This window comes from Scyliorhinus torazame, chromosome 16 (assembly GCF_047496885.1).
Source record: "Scyliorhinus torazame isolate Kashiwa2021f chromosome 16, sScyTor2.1, whole genome shotgun sequence".
In the NCBI taxonomy this organism is placed as follows: Eukaryota; Metazoa; Chordata; class Chondrichthyes; order Carcharhiniformes; family Scyliorhinidae; genus Scyliorhinus; species Scyliorhinus torazame.
The window spans coordinates 150,823,411-150,843,367 of record NC_092722.1 but is presented as its reverse complement, the minus strand read 5'-3'; the positions used below and the strand labels follow the sequence as shown (position 1 = coordinate 150,843,367).

General features: G+C 49.3%; 1 protein-coding gene across 4 annotated transcripts in view; it reads right to left on the bottom strand.

Annotated features, from left to right (window-relative positions):
- Nucleotides 1-214: 214 nt before the first annotated feature.
- c16h10orf90 (chromosome 16 C10orf90 homolog) overlaps nt 215-19,957 on the bottom strand; it is a 343,392-nt gene continuing 323,649 nt past the window's right edge. For all 4 annotated transcript variants that reach the window (XM_072479205.1, XM_072479208.1, XM_072479209.1 and 1 more), the window contains exons 8-10: nt 13,241-13,304; nt 2,085-2,184; nt 215-2,001 (exon numbers count right to left, since the gene is read on the bottom strand). In XM_072479205.1, the coding sequence (XP_072335306.1) occupies nt 1,945-2,001; nt 2,085-2,184; nt 13,241-13,304 (221 nt within the window). In that variant the 3' untranslated portion in view covers nt 215-1,944. The remainder of the gene's footprint in view (nt 2,002-2,084; nt 2,185-13,240; nt 13,305-19,957) is intronic.

The window sequence follows — 19,957 nt, the reverse complement described above, 5'->3', positions numbered from 1 at the left end:
CAGAAATGTAGCGTAAGTTCAATTGTGCCATGCCATAATTAGAGCTTTGCCTCGTATTTATAACCTGTAATAGTTTTTATTTAAAAATTACAAATACAGCTGAATAAAATAATGGTTTGTTTAATTGTCAAGTGCATCAGTTCTTTAGCTAAACAATGAGCAGAATTAAAATATGGAGGATGAACTATCCTTGGATATAAAGACAGAGCCAGCCTCAGGGTGTAATATTTATTTTGTCTTTCATAACATGATTTTTTCAAATTGTTCTTCAATTGTATGAAGGCTGTAAGGCAGAAGGGCCATGATATTAAAGCAAAACGCATTACATATTCTTCCTTATCTAAATGAACCAAAAATAGAATCTAGTAATATAATACTTTTCGACAACTGATCCAAACACAGAAAGGAAAAATAAAGGTTAAGTTAATCGAGTTTTAATTCTATTTGGTATGATTAACAAAGGGTAACAGTTTGACCTGGCTGTAGATAGACATTTAAATTCAAACACCCAACTTGATGAACAAAGTGTTGCTTATTTTTGATTAGTTGTGCAATTTTAAACTATCTAATTCGATGAATAAATTTTTCCACATCTCCTGTCAGTTTATATTGTTACAAGGTCTGTGCAATAAATGTAAGCCTTGCTTTGTGACCTATTGCTTGCTACACTAAGCTCTATTCGAACATTATTTATGAACAATTGTTCACCAGAGAATTACAAAACTATATAAAAAAAAACAGTAGCAGCCTTGTTTCAATACATGAATTCAAATGTATATGACTTTAACATGGTTTGGTCTTTTCAGCAAATCAGAAAGCACTTTTCAAAAAGATGAAGCACAGCAAAATTGTAAAGCAGTAAAATAATCAGTGCTCAAGTTGGTACTTGTGCACTAGGGCACATTATTTTTGGAAAGATCGCTCTCTATTCCTTGCGTCATTCCTTTTCCTTTATATAGCCTTGTTTTCAGGCCCTTTCAAGATTACTAAGCTTCATAAATATCACTATCCCTTCCTGATCATTGCTGCAAGGTGTCAGGTCAGAAGGGTATTCTCCACATCCTCGTGTTGTGTTCCTGCATCTATTGATGTGGAAGGCGATTCACGATGTCACAAAGATAATCATAAATTCCACAGGTTGCTGCCTTACTCTGCGTATTCTCATCTATTTGACATATTCCAATCAGAATGAGTGATGTTCGGCCTCTGCCTGTAATTAAGTAAATGCTAAATAATCTGCAGCTATTTCTGGGAGCTCACTCAATATTTCAAATCATGCCTAACAGTGAGACAGTAGACCAACCAGGGGCACGTTAATGCACCTGTACGGGTGTAGAGAAGCTGTGCCATGGATCCCAATCAAATATGGCTGACCGCCAAGGGCCGCCTACAAATCAGTCATATTAAAATTCCATTTCACTATAGTTTGTGATACAATTTGCTTTTATATTAACGCAGTCTTTAAAGTTTCGACAGCCTAATTTCTTCATGCATATCTGTGTTTTAATGGTCAGCGCAGGGAGCAAAGGGGAGTAAAGGGTGTGCCCTGGGGCCTGAGAATTCTTAATCCGAAACTAAGTTAAGAAACAAAATGCATCCAGGATGGCGATCATAACCGTCCAGCGCAGTAGATGGACAAGAAATCTGGTTGAACTGACTCCAATGGATTAAGATTAAATGAAATGCTTGAACTATTAAATACACATTATTCCTGATACGACTGCAGCTCTGACTAATGTACCAAAGGACCCGACTGCTAGTCCTGTGCAATAATAATGAACAATGGCTCCACAAAATATGAATCTCCATGCAAACTCAGGAAAATGTAATTTAAAAACTAATGGGTTCTAACGTGAAGGAGTGGGGATATGAGAAATGAGCATTTTAGCAAACTGCAGTGGCTTCAATTATGACATTTCTCTGGGAGCTTCACGTAACCGTTCTTCATGATGATTCCTGCATACTCTCGTTGTTTCTCTGCAGTATTTGGTCAAGCAATTTCTGGGAGGAAAAAAAAAGATGTTTCAACACCTGGGATATTTTGATGGATGCTGTGACCAGCAAGTCTCTGTTCGTTGCCGTACCTTTTTGAACAGCTCAGCACGTAATCGATTTGTTTGAGAAACAATTTTCTTCTTCTCTTCTTCCTTTTTTCTTTTCACCTCTGGCAGCAGGTTATAAATTCTGTGGTGCAATTTTCACATGAAAGCAGGCGTTAAACGTTATCAGCGTTTACACATTTGTGCATTGGAAAAAATGAGTTTGATGACCATATTTTAAGTTTTACAGGCAGAAAATATTCTGTCACCAGGAAGGGAATTGGCTGTGATTCAGTAGTTCAGTATCATCAAGTTCAGCAGCATCTGACTAAAGGTAACCTCAGGTTATTGAAACCACTGTCATAATCAAAACATTTCTCTGCCCCACCATCACTATGATCTAAATCACCTAATTCAGTATCAACTCATCAGAAGTAACAAACCCACAGCAAACCTGATGCTCACAAATCTCCATTTGAGTTCATCCCATCAAGAACTCCCTCAAATGTTTCTCCTCCTCTGCCCACAACATTTGCCTCTGAATATGTTCAAACTAAAATTCTCCTGTTCTATAACATTAGCTACAAAAGTTTACAATTTGTTTTGCAGATGTCCCTGACCCAACCACAGTGATGGCAACCATATCCCATCATATATTGCAATCTTTTATATTCAAATTTACTTCAACTGTTGAAATGTTTACAGAAGTCAGGATACACAAAGTGAAAAGAAGCTCATTAATAATGTACTGTGACCTGGTTTGGCATGGTGAACACGTGAACAGAAGAACCAGTGGTACCCCAGCCTGACCATCATTCGCCACTTCAGAAAAATACTTCAACTACCTCCATGACACCTCGAAGATTACATGACATGACTCAGGCTACATTTGTCTGCATTGATCTTATGCTGCACATTCACTAAAAGGACATTTTAGACTGCAGCAGGTCAGCCTCGAACATGAGAACTGAGTGCCTCATGCGCAGCTCAATCCAATGTGATGGGTAGTATACCGCTAGCAGGGAATAAGTGCATGCATATCACCTGCCATACTCTTAGGTTCATTCAAATTTCTAAGCCATTCAGTGAGTGGTGTCAAGGCATGGAAGTGTTTTGATATATACCCCATGTACTCCATGAAGGTATCCTGTTGCACTTCTTAACTGGGGCACACAATAACTAGAATGGAAGATAAGAAATTAAAATAAAATGTTGGTTAAAATAAAGTAATTTTATTAAAATTATGGAAAATGAGTTGAAAGACATAGATTACGGGGCTGTTTGCTTGCAGTGTTGCACTGTGACCTGTCCACATTCCAATTGCTCGCCAAAATAATAGAGAACATAAAATTAAATGTTATTCTTCTTTAATCTTAACTGGGGATCTTTGAAATGTAAATTGTTAATTTAAATTGATTTTGATTGATCTGGAAAATAATTGATACCTTGGAGTGATTACAAAGCAGCAAGTTCATCAAAAGGCTTAAGTGATGTGATAAACCACAGGATTGGAGCTATCATGATTTAAAGCCATTACAGTGTAAACCAAGATTAAATTACAGCCCTGGACATCATTTCATGATACCTATTTTCATTTATAATGTCTGCTGCATCAGTTCAATATGACATTCTACTTTTTTAAAAATGCGGTAAACCCTTCTTCTTCTGCATATTTTCTCTTTTGTTTCAGTAAAGTGTTTGATAAGGTTCCCCACGGTAGGCTATTGCAGAAAATACGGAGGCTGGGGATTGAGGGTGATTTAGAGATGTGGATCAGAAATTGGCTAGCTGAAAGAAGACAGAGGGTGGTGGTTGATGGGAAATGTTCAGAATGGAGTTCAGTTACAAGTGGCGTACCACAAGGATCTGTTCTGGGGCCGTTGCTGTTTGTCATTTTTATCAATGACCTAGAGGAGGGCACAGAAGGGTGGGTGAGTAAATTTACAGACGACACTAAAGTCGGTGGTGTTGTCGACAGTGTGGAAGGATGTAGCAGGTTACAGAGGGACAGAGGGACATAGATAAGCTGCAGAGCTGGGCTGAGATGTGGCAAATGGAGTTTAATGTAGAGAAGTGTGAGGTGATTCACTTTGGAAGGAATGCAGAATATTTGGCTAATGGTAAAGTTCTTGGAAGTGTGGATGAGCAGAGGGATCTAGGTGTCCATGTACATAGATCCCTGAAAGTTGCCACCCAGGTTGATAGGGTTGTGAAGAAGGCCTATGGAGTGTTGGCCTTTATTGGTAGAGGGATTGAGTTCCGGAGTCAGGAGGTCATGTTGCAGCTGTACAAAACTCTGGTACGGCCACATTTGGAGTATTGCGTACAGTTCTGGTCACCGCATTATAGGAAGGACGTGGAGGCTTTGGAGCGGGTGCAGAGGAGATTTACCAGGATGTTGCCTGGTATGGAGGGAAAATCTTATGAGGAAAGGCTGATGGACTTGAGGTTGTTTTCGTTGGAGAGAAGAAGGTTAAGAGGAGACTTAATAGAGGCATACAAAATGATCAGGGGGTTAGATAGGGTGGACAGTGAGAGCCTTCTCCCGCGGATGGAAATGGCTGGCATGAGGGGACATGGCTTTAAACTGAGGGGTAATAGATATAGGACAGAGGTCAGAGGTGGGTTCTTTACGCAAAGAGTGGTGAGGCCGTGGAATGCCCTACCTGCAACAGTAGTGAACTCGCCAACATTGAGGGCATTTAAAAGTTTATTGGATAAGCATATGGATGATAATGGCATAGTGTAGGTTAGATGGCTTTTGTTTCGGTGCAACATCGTGGGCCGAAGGGCCTGTGCTGCGCTGTATCGTTCTATGTTCTATGTTCTATGTTTATCAGGTAATCCTTGGACCAAATACTAGCTGTGACTTACGTCTGATTGGTAATGTGCAAAATACTGAGGAACACAATAAAGACCAATTTTTCCTCCCCAAATGGGAAGCATTTGCTCTCTATTCAGTGGCTCCATATATTGGCATAGCTGAAATGAGTAACAAAACAGCCTGGAGGTTAGTGAGGGAAGGAACGTTTCACCATACAGTGTCAGGTTGAATCGATGCTCCAGTCACATGTGGAAACTCGCTCTTATTTTGCCTAGTTTTCATGTACGCGTTGAATGTCTATGAGCAGCCAAGTGTCATGTGCGAATTAACTGTGACAAAGCAGATTGATCAAAAAATAATCCACAGCTAATTCATCAAAATTCTCAAATATATTATGGTGCTCACGCAGTATCTGTATTTCTTGGAGGATTCAGTGGGCTTCATTTAAATTAAATGGATAGGCAGAAGACAGTGTGCCTGTGCCTTCCAGCTATAGGAGGCCTGGTGGTTTCTATGGTCGGATCTTCAGTGAGTTGCCCACCTCAAACAGTTGTCAGAAGTGGGCCAATGCAAAATTGGGTGGAGCGGCTTCCAATGCAGATAACAGGAAGAGAGGCCTGTGGGAAGCAGGCAATCACAATGTTGTGAGGATTGAGAGGCTGTGTGGGAGCCTGGGATGGCAGTGGCCTATATTACTCATGTGGAGCTGATAGGAGTATTCATGCTACTCTTGGCCTCACAGGAATAATTTTTCATGTACCTTTCTGGGATTTCTTCTTATCCACAAACCTGGTACAATTGGGCAAAGTGCTCGGTATGCAATCCCCTTAGTTGTCCTTCAAAATTATCTGATGTACAGTATAGTAACCCAGTTTGAATGTAGTCTTGGGGCTTCTGCACAGTTCAGATTCACCTCTGTCGCCCAGCAGAAGGGTTAGAATCTGGCCAATTGGTCCACCATAGCTATTTTAACTTTGTCACAGCCTCATGTGAGATAAAATCAGCCATAAATCATTTTGTAACTTGTAGATCTTATTCTCTTCAGATATCAGTTATCAAGAATACTTCATTACATGCCAACCTACTTATACTGGCGCAGAATTTGCAATTAGTGGTGAAGGAACAGCTTGCCATTCATCTTGCTCAGAGTTGTCCATGAAGGGAAGAGTAACCATAACATGATGGAATTATTTTTAAAAATGTATTTTTATTAAATTTTTAAATTTACAAGTAACACAACAAGCAACATTTTCAATGCAAAACAGGTACAGTATAGAAGAATAATTATTGCAGAGAATGGCTGTGATACGTGTGATAAGTCAAGGAACGGTTGCCACCGCCGGGAGAACCCCATCAAGGACCCTCTCAAGGCGAACTTTATTCGCTCCAGGCTGAGGAACCCCGCCATATCGCTAACCCAGGTCTCCACACTCGGGGGTTTTGAGTCCCTCCACATTAGCGAGATCCGTCTCCGGGCTACCAGGGAGGCAAAGGCCAGTACCCCGGCCTCTTTCGCTTCCTGCACTCCCGGATCCTCCGACACCCCAAATATCGGTACTGTTGGACTCGCCTTCACCCAAGTGTCCAAAATCCTAGACATCGCCTTTGCAAAACCCTGCCAGAATTCTTTAAGCGCCGGGCATGCCCAAAACATATGGGCATGATTCGCCGGACTCCCCGCACACCTCAGGCACCTGTCCTCCACCCCAAAGAACGTACTCATTCTCGCTGCCGTCATGTGAGCCCGATGCAACACCTTAAACTGAATTAAGCTGAGCCTGGCACATGATGAGGAGGAGTTCACCCTGCCCAGGGCATCGGACCACAGGCCCTCATCCAGCTCCTCGCCCAGCTCCTCCTCCCACTTATCCTTCAACTCCTCCACTGAAGTTTCCTCCGCCTCCTGCAGCTCCTGATATATGTCCCCTCCACTCCCCTACCCAGATGCCAGACACAACCCTGTCCTGGATCTTACGCGGGGGTAGCAGCGGAAATGTCCCCACCTGCTGGAGGTACCTGAACGCATTCCCCGGGGGCAGGCTGAACTTCTCCTCCAGCGCCTGTATGCTGGGGAAAGTCCCGTCTATAAACAGGTCTCCCATTCTCCTAATACCTACCCTATACCAGCTTTGGAACCCCCAATCCATCCTACCCGGAGCAAATCTGTGGTTATTCCGTATCGAGGTCCACACTGAGGCCCCCTCCTCCTGCCTATGTCTCCTCCACTGCCCCCAAATCCTCAGTGACGCAGTCACCACTGGACTTGTGGTGTATCGCGCCGGCGAGAATGGCAGCGGCGCTGTGACTAATGCCCCTAGGCTGGTGCCTTTACATGACGCCGCCTCCAGCAGCCTCCATGCCGCCCCCTCCTCTATCATCCACTTCCTAATCATGGCCACATTGGCCGCCCAATAATAGCTGCAGAAGTTCGTCAGTGCCAGTCCTTCCCCTCCCCGGCTACGCTCCAAGAATGCCCTTTTAACTCGCGGGGTTTTATTCGCCCACACAAATCCCGTAACAATCCTATTCACCCGCTTGAAAAAGGACTTGAGGATAAAATGGGAAGGCACTGAAAGACGAAGAGGAACCTGGGGAGAACCGTCATCTTCACAGTCTGCACCCGTCCCACCAGGGAAAGCGGGAGCATGTTCCACCTTTTAAAATCTCCCTCCATCTGCTCCACAAGCCGGGTTAAGTTGAGCCTGTGCAGGGCATCCCAGTTCCTGGCCACTTGTATCCCCAAGTACCGAAAGCTCCTCTCCACTATCTTGAGCGGGAGCTCCCTCAGTCTCTCCTCCTGGCCACTAGCATGGACCACGAACAGCTCACTCTTTCCCACGTTCAATTTATACCCCGAAAAGCTCCCAAAGTCCCTCAGGATCCGCTTGACCTCCCCATCCCCTCTAGCGGGTCCGGAATGTACTACAACAGGTCATCCGCGTAGAGGGAGACCTGGTGTTCCTCCCCCCCTGCGCACCAGCCCCCTCCAGTCCCTTGAAGTCCTGAGCACAATGGCCAATGGCTCAATTGCCAGGGCAGACAGCAACGGGACAGGGGGCACCCCTGCCTCATCCCCCGGTGCAGCCTGAAATACTCCGACCGTAGCCGGTTCATGGACACACTCGTTACAGGGGCCTGGTACAGCAGCCTGACCCACCCTATGAATCCCTCACCAAATCCAAACCTGCTTAACACTTCCCACAGGTACTCCCACTCCACCCTGTCAAAGGCCTTCTCTGCGTCCATTGCAGCCACCACTTCCGCATTCCCCCCCTCCGAGGGCATCATGATAATGTTCAGGAGCCTCCTCACATTCGTGTCCAGCTGCCTGCCCAAGACGAAACCCGTCTCTCCTCCCCAACCACTCCCAGGACACAGTCCTCTATTCTGGTGGCCAGAAAGTTTACCAGCAGTTTGGCGTCTACATTCAGGGGCGATATCGGCCTGTAGGACCCACACTGAAGCGGATCCTTCTTCTTCTTCAAAATAAGCGAAATCAATGCCCGCGACATCGTCGGAGGGAGCGTTCCTCTCTCCTTTGCCTCATTAAAGGTTCTTAGCAGGAGTGGGCTCAGTAGCTACGAGAACGTCTTCTAAAATTCTACAGGGAAGCCGTCCGGACCCGGGGCCTTGCCTGACTGCATGCTTACCAGCCCCCTAACTACCTCCTCCAACTCAATCGGGGTCCCCAATCCCTCCACCCGCTCCACTTCCACCCTCGGGAACCTCAACCGGTCCATAAAACTGCCTCACCCCTTCCCCTCCCCTCGGGGGTTCCGACTCGTATAACTTCCCGTAGAATTCCCTGAAGACTTCATTGACCCTCTCTGGGCTCAACACCATGTTGCCTTCCTTATCCCGCACTCCTCCGATCTCTCTAGCCGCCTCCCTCCTGTGCAGCTGGTGCGCCAGTTGGTTATTGGCTTTAATATTTACTGCACTGCTGGTAATAATAAATGGTTTGTAAAAAGAAAGGTACATTATAATATGTTCAAGATTTAGGAATATTATAAGATATCAGAAAATGCAATGATTAGTATATATCATAATGTTAAACTGAAAATATTAAACAAATAAAACAATATTACTACAATGTTACCTCGTTGCTTCTTCACTTTCAATTGGTTCAAAAACAATTGTTCTCACCCTCTCCATATTCCATAGTGGCTGGGGCACTCATTCTCACCCGCTCCATATTCAGCTTCACCACCATTAAACTCCTCAGATAGATTTATATCATTATAAAAACTCAACAAAATACAGTCCAGGCATGTTGTAGAGCGTGAACATCAGCTCAGTTTACTGGTCTGCGTAGCGTTGAACTGCTCAAAATGCAGGAGCAGTTTAGATATTTTTTTCCCCCTCAGCCTTCTGAGGGGATCACAAGATTCCATTCCTGCACAGATAGCAGCTTCACAGGTGGATGAAGTTGATAATGTAATCCTGAACTTTGTCACCATTTCAGGGAAGATTTTCCTTTGCCAAGCACCTGGAAAACACTTAATTGCCAGGTTCAAAACAAAGAAATAAAGTAAAGATCCAAGATGGGGGAAGCGATGCCATAACCAGAGATCCAGGGTAATGCTCTGGAACCTGGGTTCAATTCCCACCATGGTAGGCAAAAGAAAAAGAAATCTGGAACTAAAAGTTGAATGATGACTATGAAACCACTGTTGATTGTTGTGGTTAATTCATGGCCTTTAAGGAAGGGAATCTTCTGGTCTACACATGATTCCAGACATACAACAATGTGGCTAAGTCTTTAAAAAGGAATGGGCAATTAAGCCAGCGCTGCCCACCTAAATGAAAAGGCTCGGCAGGTTAGATGCAGGAAGGATGTTTCCCCTGGCTTGGGGAAGGTCTCGAACCAGGGGACACAGAATAACAGGTAAGACATTTAGGACTGAGTTGAGGAGGAATTTCTATGCTCAAAGGGTGGTAATCCCTATCACCGAGAGCTGTGGCGACTCTGTCAAGATGGCGATCAATAGAAAGATATCAATCAGAGGTGGACTTATAATGAAACACACAATGCTGCAACGTGAAGCCTCGGCCAATGGGGGAAGGGTGGGGCCCCATGCTGAAAGGGGTGGGGCCCAATGCTGAAAGGGGTGGGGCCCAATGCTGAAAGGCGTGGGGCCCAATGCTGAAAGGGGTGGGGCCCAATGCTTAAAGGGGTGGGGCCCATGCTGAGCGGTGGCTGGGGCCCCATGCTGAGAGGTGGCTGGGGCTCCATGCTGAGAGGTGGCTGGGGCCCCATGCTGAGAGGTGGCTGGGGCCCCATGCTGAGAGGTGGCTGGGGCCCCATGCTGAGAGGTGACTGGGGCCCCATGCTGAGAGGTGGCTGGGGTCCCATGCTGAGAGGTGGCTGGGGTCCCATGCTGAAAGGGGTGGGGCCCATGCTGAGAGGTGGCTGGGGCTCCATGCTGAGAGGTGGCTGGGGCCCCATGCTGAGAGGTGGCTGGGGCCCCATGCTGAGAGGTGGCTGGCGCCCCATGCTGAGAGGTGGCTGGGGCCCCATGCTGAGAGGTGGCTGGGGCCCCATGCTGAGAGGTGGCTGGGGCCCCATGCTGAGAGGTGGCTGGGGCCCCATGCTGAGAGGTGGCTGGGGCCCCATGCTGAGAGGTGGCTGGGGCTCCATGCTGAGAGGTGGCTGGGGCCCCATGCTGAGAGGTGGCTGGGGCCCCATGCTGAGAGGTGGCTGGGGCCCCATGCTGAGAGGTGGCTGGGGTCCCATGCTGAGAGGTGGCTGGGGTCCCATGCTGAGAGGTGGCTGGGGCCCCATGCTGAGAGGTGGCTGGGGCCCCATGCTGAGAGGTGGCTGGGGCCCCATGCTGAGAGGTGGCTGGGGTCCCATGCTGAGAGGTGGCTGGGGCCCCATGCTGAGAGGTGGCTGGGGCCCCATGCTGAGAGGTGGCTGGGGCCCCATGCTGAGAGGTGGCTGGGGTCCCATGCTGAGAGGTGGCTGGGGTCCCATGCTGAGAGGTGGCTGGGGCCCCATGCTGAGAGGTGGCTGGGGCCCCATGCTGAGAGGTGGCTGGGGCCCCATGCTGAGAGGTGGCTGGGGCCCCATGCTGAGAGGTGGCTGGGGCCCCATGCTGAGAGGTGGCTGGGGTCCCATGCTGAGAGGTGGCTGGGGCCCCATGCTGAGAGGTGGCTGGGGCCCCATGCTGAGAGGTGGCTGGGGCCCCATGCTGAGAGGTGGGTGGGGCCCCATGCTGAGAGGTGGCTGGGGCCCCATGCTGAGAGGTGGCTGGGGCCCCATGCTGAGAGGTGGCTGGGGCCCCATGCTGAGAGGTGGCTGGGGCCCCATGCTGAGAGGTGGCTGGGGCCCCATGCTGAGAGGTGGCTGGGGTCCCATGCTGAGAGGTGGCTGGGGCCCCATGCTGAGAGGTGGCTGGGGCCCCATGCTGAGAGGTGGCTGGGGCCCCATGCTGAGAGGTGGCTGGGGCCCCATGCTGAGAGGTGGCTGAGGCCCCATGCTGAGAGGTGGCTGGGGCTCCATGCTGAGAGGTGGCTGGGGCCCCATGCTGAGAGGTGGCTGGGGCCCCATGCTGAGAGGTGGCTGGGGCCCCATGCTGAGAGGTGGCTGGGGCCCCATGCTGAGAGGTGGCTGGGGCCCCATGCTGAGAGGTGGCTGGGGCCCCATGCTGAGAGGTGGCTGGGGCTCCATGCTGAGAGGTGGCTGGGGCCCCATGCTGAGAGGTGGCTGGGGCCCCATGCTGAGAGGTGGCTAGGGCCCCATGCTGAGAGGTGGCTGGGGCCCCATGCTGAGAGGTGGCTGGGGCCCCATGCTGAGAGGTGGCTGGGGCTCCATGCTGAGAGGTGGCTGGGGCCCCATGCTGAGAGGTGGCTGGGGCCCCATGCTGAGAGGTGGGTGGGGCCCCATGCTGAGAGGTGGCTGGGGCCCCATGCTGAGAGGTGGCTGGGGCCCCATGCTGAGAGGTGGCTGTGTGCCCCCAAAAGTGAAGTCCGCCTCTGCTGCAAAGCCTTCAGCGAGGCTAAGAGAAAGCGCTGGCCAACAGCCATCGAGGGGCGCAGTGGGTCAACGTTCGGCCTCAAGACCAGGGCTGAGAAGGGTGGACGGGTGGGCTGCCGACCAAGAAGAACAGAGGCCACCAGGTCAGATAGCCAGCAGCCGCAGCTGGGCAGTCAGCCAGGAGCACACGCAGTCGTCGAGGCTCAAGGCCTGGCCACCTGGGCAAGAGCTGAGGTGTAAGCAGAGTAGCGGGAGGTGCGAAGAAGGTCAGGCAAGTGTTGGTGCCATATCTTAGGGAATCGGAGAGCATCGGCCATTGGGTGTGGGGTGACTCAACCAGAGCCAGAGGCTAGTCAGGCAACACGGCTAAGAGTGAGTGGACTGGACTGGGCAGCAACCGGACTGGGCAGTGGGGTGCGATTTTGGGTTTCTGTGCCTTGCATTGTGTGAGCGGAGGGTGGACAAGGCCAGGAGAGCATTGTCATCATTGGGGTGGGGCTCAATGTCATTGGGGTCAGGGCTTGGCATCATTGGGTTCAGGCCACCACTTGATCGGGGAGGGGTGTGACGTGGAGCGGGGAAATGAATTTGAAGTCGAAGGTCAACCGTGTCCTAGTTAGATGGCCTACTCCTGCTCCTGTTGCCTATGTCCGTACCTTTTGCCTTCTTCCATTTTTGGACATGGTTATCAATCTGAGAATACGAATGTTCGCAACTAAAGACAGTTTGCTGTCCTTAAGGCTAGGAAGGAGAATGGATAATGTAAGGATTGAAGTAAACAAACAAATATGATGGGGAGTTACTTCTGATAAAGTATAAACGTAATTTTAAAAGGCATACCTTTCACAGAAAAGAAGTGAACAAATTTACATCAAAATAAGAAATATGTTGCTGCGATAGATTGTGAACAGTTTCTTGTCTTCTGAAACACATTATGAATAATTTTAAAGTATGCTCAATCTTCAGAATGTACTGGTGTACAGGTACTGGGTTTGGTTTTGTTTAAAGTTAGGTAGATTATGTTTCACTGCTGATTATTTCTTACATCTTGTGTTGCTGAGCAAAGAAAAACCATTTGGTATAAATTTGTGTAGATTTAACTCTCAGCACAGAGTTTTGTTTGATAAAACTGTCAATTAGAGATCGGGAACAGACGTCAGTTCACCCAAGTCACAAAGCTTCTCATTTTAAACACTAAAATTAATGACGCAAAGTGTGGAATGTGCAAATATGTTGTGTTGTGTTCCCAGTTCTCTAATTCATGCTCTTGTCGAACTAACTCCTGTACCAGAAGTAGAATCACTGGAAGGTTAAACCAATGGGCAATGTCAGCAAGGATTTTGTTTTGAAGGTATCTTTGCAATGTCTAAAACCTGTTTGAAAATGACCTCTCATTACCTTTTGGATCTCATCTGCATTTCTTTCTCTGGAATCATCCTTTCCCTTGGTTTAAATAAATTATCTAAAAAAATTGACAAAGAGACGTATACATGAGAAAATGCCTTACTCATCACATTTTACACATTTTATAAGCAAGTACAATTTGCAAAATGCAACATTTGTAGTTTCATCCCGATAAAAGATGAATTTAAAAAATGTCAGCCAAGCAAATGATAATTGATTGAAGACCCAAGGGTCCCTGTCACTCAACAACCACTTTTACTTCTGTAGCACTTTTAACATGATTACAACAACTTAGATCAGACCACGAGTTGATAGGTCGGCCACAGTTGCGAGCACTGTTGACCACACTGTGAGGGAAACCATGATTAAGGACGAATGAGGAATGTCAGCAGCACCGTTTTGGAAAGTGGCATCATCAGAACTGATGTGAAGGAGGCGAAGGAACTGGGATGGAATCCTTACAGGATGTGGGGTTTGAAGAACTGTAGTTGAGGTAGCTGTGAGATTTTGTGGGTTTGTAATGGACATTTGTGGATAGTCTATCCCCAGAAATTGAGATAGAAAGATTAAGGAAGGGAAGGGAAGTATCGGAGATGAACCATGTGAAGGTGATGGACGGGTGGAAATTGGAAACAAAATTAATTTAAATTTTCCAGGTCCAGACGGGAACATGAAGCAGCACCGAAACAGTCGTCGATGTATCAATAGAAGAGTTATGGGGTGGGGCCGGAATAGGACTGGAACACAGAATGTTCCACATACCCCATAAAGGGACAGGCAAAACTGGGACCCATGCGAGTACACATAGCCACACCTTTGGTTTGGAGGAAATGAGACATGTTAAAGGAGAAATTGTTTAGTGAGAAGACAAGTTCAGCCAGACGGAGGAGAGTGGGGATTGATCAGGGTTCTACTGTCAGACTTGCTGAGATTGTCCAGTATTTTCTGTTTTGTTTCAGATTCCAGCATCTGCAGTAATTTGCTTTTATCTTCTTGGGTAAATAGAAGGTTTGGGAGACAGATACTTGGTGATAATGAAGGCGTCAAAAGTAGAATCTTTGTGAGTAAGTTAACAGAGGTACTCAAGTTTGTGTGCCATTGTGGAAGAATTTTACTGATTATCTGACTCGGATCATGGATAGTTTATCATTCAATCGTTAATCAATCAGTTACTGGGGAGAAAACAGATGGGATTAAATGAGAATATCTCCTTGATCGGTCAATTTAAACATTTTGATAGACTGCAGCATGGAGGCATCTATAACCAAGCTATCTCACAGTCCCAGGTGAATAAAGCTGCACAAAGGCAAACAGTTTGCACAAGAAAATAAAAATAGGACAGCAGGGACCACAAATAAAGTAGGTTTCAAGAACAAAAAAAAATTAAATCATAAATCAAACAGTCAATAATATGCTGAAAGCAGCTTTTGCAAAATTGCTGTCATTTTGATATGAGTGAATTGACCAGAGAAGCAGTAAATATTTTTATAACAACCAATTTTTAAATGGTGTTATCCCAGCACCAATCTGAGAACTGGCAGCTCAACCTCAACCTATAACTGTGTCAGCTCCAATCAATTATACACATCAACCATTCTGGTGAATACATTTCCGTGCCTGAGAATTTATGTAGTTCTAAAGCTTTCACTGGTAATATTCTCCTGATCAAATGCAGAAAACTCTGTTGTGCTAAAGTCTTCAAGGAACTTTAATTTTACATTACAGTTCTATAATTTATGACCTCCCCAGACGATTTAATCTTCATATATGTGCATTAAAATGTATGGACAGCAAATGGAACAGGTGCGGATGGCCGGCGGTGAGATGGGGCCCCGCGGGGGAGGGGGAGGCCCGAGTCAGGGGTGAGGGGACTGGGCCCGTAAAAGGAGCTGCGTCAGAGGTGGCGGGGCCGGGTAGGTGAAAAGCGCGGGCTTTTACCGCGCTGAAGTCTGGAGGGGGCGGGGCCGGGGCGGGGAAGCGAGGGTTGTTAACCGCGCTTAGAATGGGAGGGGGAGGGGGAGAGCCAATGGATGGGGATGGGAGAGGAGGGTGTGTCACACAATGGGAGGAGTCGAAGGAGAGGTGGGAGTGGCCGGGGTCAGCAGGACTTGCGGAAGTGCAATGGGGGGAGTAAACCAGCTAGGATGGGTCCTAGCCCGGGGGGGGGGGGGGGGGGGGGGATCGAGTTGCTGCTGCTTGCTGCTATGGTCAAGGGGGAGCTGCAGCGAGTGGGGGGGGGTCAAGACGGGGGTCTGCCGCCTTGGGGAACGGGCCGGGCATGGGGTGCGGGCGCGTGGCTGGCCGAGGAGGAGTTATGGCTGAAGTGTTGGGTGCTCTGAGACACAGACGAACCAACTCGGTTGCGATTGGTACAACGCAGTTTTATTTCTTTTGACTATTTATATAACAAAACTCGGGTACTCAGCACATGGTGACTGTCTGAGTGTCTGGCATGGAGGTCCTTGCCCTGAGCCATCTCCTGCTGGATTGCCCAGGAAGTGTTGTGTTCCTTGTTTTGTACTGTGTGTGCTCTTGTCTGTGATTGGCTGTCGTGTTGTGTGTGCTAATTGGTCCGTTGATCTGTCCATCATTATGTATGTGTGCATGTGCTGTGATGTTCACTTGAATATCATGACATCCCCCCTTTTTTTACAAGATTATGTGCCTACGTGGTTATAAATAGAGATGTGTACTGAGTGCAGCTAAATGTGTGTGTGTGTAATATTTACAGCATGTACATGGGGCTTAACTATATACAAGGGGCGATGTCGGGTGTGACATAATAACAAGGTTGTACCATAACAAAGAACGTGGAAATGTGGAATGATAAAACAAATTCCTGTAACGATAAGAACATGTTAAATGTTAAAACAGTGGTTGCATGAGTTCAACGTGTAAACAGTCTCATAAGTCCAGTCTAGTAGGTGGGTGACGAATTTGGGTTGACCACCTCAAGGGTGGGTCTGGAACCACCGGCTGAGGTGCGGGCCTGACCACGGGCGGCGACGGAAGGGGCATGGTAGCAGGCAGCTCCACGAAGTCGCTATAAGGAACCACAGGAGGACACGGTGTCAGTGTAAGGTCTCGTTGCGAGCGTGGAAGTAGGCAAAGAGCCCGGCGATTGCGCCTACGCATGGATCCAGCAGGCATGCGAACCAGGAACGAGCAGGGAGCCACGCGTCGGAGAACTTCGGCAGGTGCTGACCAGCCACCTTCTGGTAGGTGGATGCGGACTTCGTCTCCAGGGGCCAGGGCGGGAAGATCAGTTGCCTGTGTGTCATATGACCTCTTCTGGCGACCGCGCTGCAGTTGCATCCTGTGCAGTACCGGAGCATGGTCTATTGTGGGTGCCAGGATGGAAGGCACAGTGGTCCTGAGGGCACGACCCATCAGCAGCTGGGCTGGTGAGAGACCAGTGGCTAGTGGGGCCGAGCGATAGGCCAGCAGAGCGAGGCAGAAGTCCGCCTCGGCAGCAGCAGCCTTGCAGAGGAGCCGCTTGACAATGTGAACGCCCTTCTCCGCCTTTCCATTTGACTGGGGTGCAGAGGGCTGGACGTCACGTGTGTGAAGCCATACGAGGCAGCAAACGATGACCATTCCTGGCTGGCGAAACAGGGCCCATTGTCCGACATGACAGTCATCGGAATGCCGTGGCAAGCAAAGGTGTCTTTGCAAGCCCTGATGACAGCGGACGACGTCAAATCGTGCAGGCGTATGACTTCTGGGTAGTTGGAGAAGTAGTCAACGATGATGACATAGTCCCTGCCGAGCGCGGGAAATAGGTCCACACCCACCTTCGCCCAGGGGGACGTTACCAGCTCATGGGGCAGAAGCGTTTCAGGAGGTTGCGCCGGCTGAAACATTTGGCAGGTGGGACAGTTGAGCACCACGTTGGCAATATCGTCACTGATGCCCGGCCAGTATACCGCCTCTCGGGCCCTCCGTCTGCACTTCTTGACCCTCCGGTGGCCTTCGTGTAGTTGGTCGAGAACCAGTTTGTGCATGCTGTGCGGAATCACAATCCGGTCCAGCTTCAGAAGGACACCATCAATGACGGGCAGGTCGTCTCGGACATTGTAGAACTGCGGGCACTGCCCTTTGAGCCACCCTCCCGTCATGTGGCGCATCACACGTTGTAGAAGGGGGTCGGCCGCAGTCTCTCGGCGAATACGGGCCAGACTGGAGTCGTCAGCTGGCAGATTTGCCAATGTGAAGATCATCTGCGCCTCGACCTGACATACGAACCCCTCCGAATCTGACGGCGTGCTCACTGCTCTGGATAGGGCATCCGCAACGATGAGTTCCTTCCCTGGGGTGTAGACCAGTTGGAAGTCATACCTCCTGAGTTTAAGTAGGATGCGCTGGAGGCGAGGGGTCATCTCGTTCAGGTCCTTGTTTATGATGCTGACCAGGGGGCGGTGGTCAGTTTCGACAGTGAACCGGGGAAGACCATATACATAATCATGGAACTTGTCTAAACCGGTTAGCAAGCCCAGGCACTCCTTTTCGATCTGTGCGTAGCGCTGCTCTGTGGGGGTCATGGCCCGCGATGCATAGGCAACTGGGGCCCATGATGACATGTCATCCCGCTGCAGGAGCACTGCTCCAATGCCGGATTGGCTGGCATCAGTCGAGATTTTGGTGGCACGAGATGTGTCAAAGAACGCCATTACCGGGGCAGTGGTGAGTTTGAGTTTGAGCTCCTCCCATTCCAGCTGGTGTGTGTGTTGCCACTGGAACTCTGTGGATTTTTGGCGCAGAGCCGTCATGTGGGAGGCAAGGTTGGGAATGAACTTCCCCCGGAAGTTGACCATGCCAAGGAAGCGTAGCACTGCTTTCTTGTCTGCCGGCTGCGGCATGGCTGTGATGGCGCTCACCTTGTCTGCATCCGGACGGACCCCTGACCGGGATATGTGACCCCCAGGAACTTCAGCTCGGTTTGGCCAAAGGAACACTTGGCTCGGTTGAGGCTCAGGCCTTTTTCCCGTATGCGGGCAAAAACGCGTTGGAGACGATATAGTGCTCCTGTGGTGTGGTGGATCAGATGATGACGTCATCCACGTATACGTGCACCCCTTCGATGCCTTCCATCATCTGCTCCATGATCCTATGAAAGACCTCGGATGCCGTGATGATGCCAAATGGCATCCGGTTGTAGCAGAACCTGCCGAAAGGGGTATTGAAGGTGCACAGCTTTCGGCTGGACGGATCGAGTTGGATCTGCCAAAACCCCTTAGAGGCATTCAGTTTCGTAAATATTTTCGCCTGGGCCATTTCACTTGTGATCTCCTCCCATTTTGGTATGGGATAATGTTCCCACATGATATTGTTATTGAGGTCTTTTGGGTCAATACATATGCGGAGCTCGCCGGAGGGCTTCTTGACATACACCATGGAGCTGACCCACGGCGTGGGCTCCGTGACCCTGGATAGGACCCCTTGGTCCTGGAGATCCTGCAGCTGCTGCTTGAGGCGGTCTTTGAGTGGCGCAGGGACTCTGCGAGGTGCGTGAATGACCGGGATGGCGTCTGGTTTGAGGCGAATTCGGTAGGTGTATGGCAGTGTTCCCATGCCCTCGAATGCCTCCTGGTTGTGGGCGAGGAGCGATTGGAGCTGTGCGTTGAACTCTGCATCCAGGAAGTCAGATGTGCCATCTGGAGAGAGAGAGTGGACTCGTTGCACGAGGTGGAGAGCCTTGCATGCCTGTGCGCCTAGCAGGGAGTACTTCGATGAGCCGACTATCTCGAACGAGAGTGTGGCCATGTGTGTGTTGTGTATCACCTGGAGCTGTCAGGGTCCCATAGCCGGGTTAATGTTCCCGTTGTAATCAACCATCCTGCACCGGGACGGCCGGATTGGTGGTCTGACCTTCAAGGCGTAGAATGCTGACCATGCTATGAGGTTGGCGGAGGCGCCAGTGACCACGCGGAAAGTGATCGGCGATCGGTTGACCGTCAGGGTGGCGCACCATTGGATTGATTGTGTTGACTCGGTTCCCATCAATGACCGCAACCCGGAAGGCGTCTCGGTCATCTGTGTCATCGGTCTGGATGTCGTAATGTGGAGGCTGAATGGTCCGCATGTTCCTGCGAGGTTGTCGGAGATGTGGAAGATCGACAGGTTGAGCTGCTCGACAGTAAGCAGCGTAGTGGCCCACCTTGCCACAGCGTAGGCATTGTCGGGTTTTTGCGGGACATTGCCCTTTTAAATGTGCAGCTCCTCAGTTGCTGCACGTCGTGATGTCATGGCGTTCGTTGCGCCACTGCGCATGCGCAGTTCAGTTTTGCGTCGAGCGCGCCTGCGCATCACGTCCCTCAGTGTTGCCGTAGGTTTTGACGCGCACAAGCGCGGGAGGCCTCGAAAAGCGCGTGAAACGCCCGCCCTCGTCCGGGCTGCGGGCCGGGAGAAACCCGATCGCCTGGACCCGTTCAGCCTCGTGGGGCACCTGGCTTGCCGATCCGGTCGTGTAGGACCCCCTCCGCGCCGATTCGGTCGCCTGAAATTGGGCATAGCGGCTAGTCGCGTTCTCGAGCAGGACAAAGGCTTCAACTGCAGATGCTAAGGTTAGGCCTTTTATTTTTAAAAGCTGCTGGCGTAGGCTGCCCAAGGCAACCCCAAAAACGATCTGGTCCCGGATCATGGACTCTGAGGTGGTGTCGTAACCGTAGGACTGCGCGAGTATGCGGAGATGCGTCAGGAATGCCTGAAAGA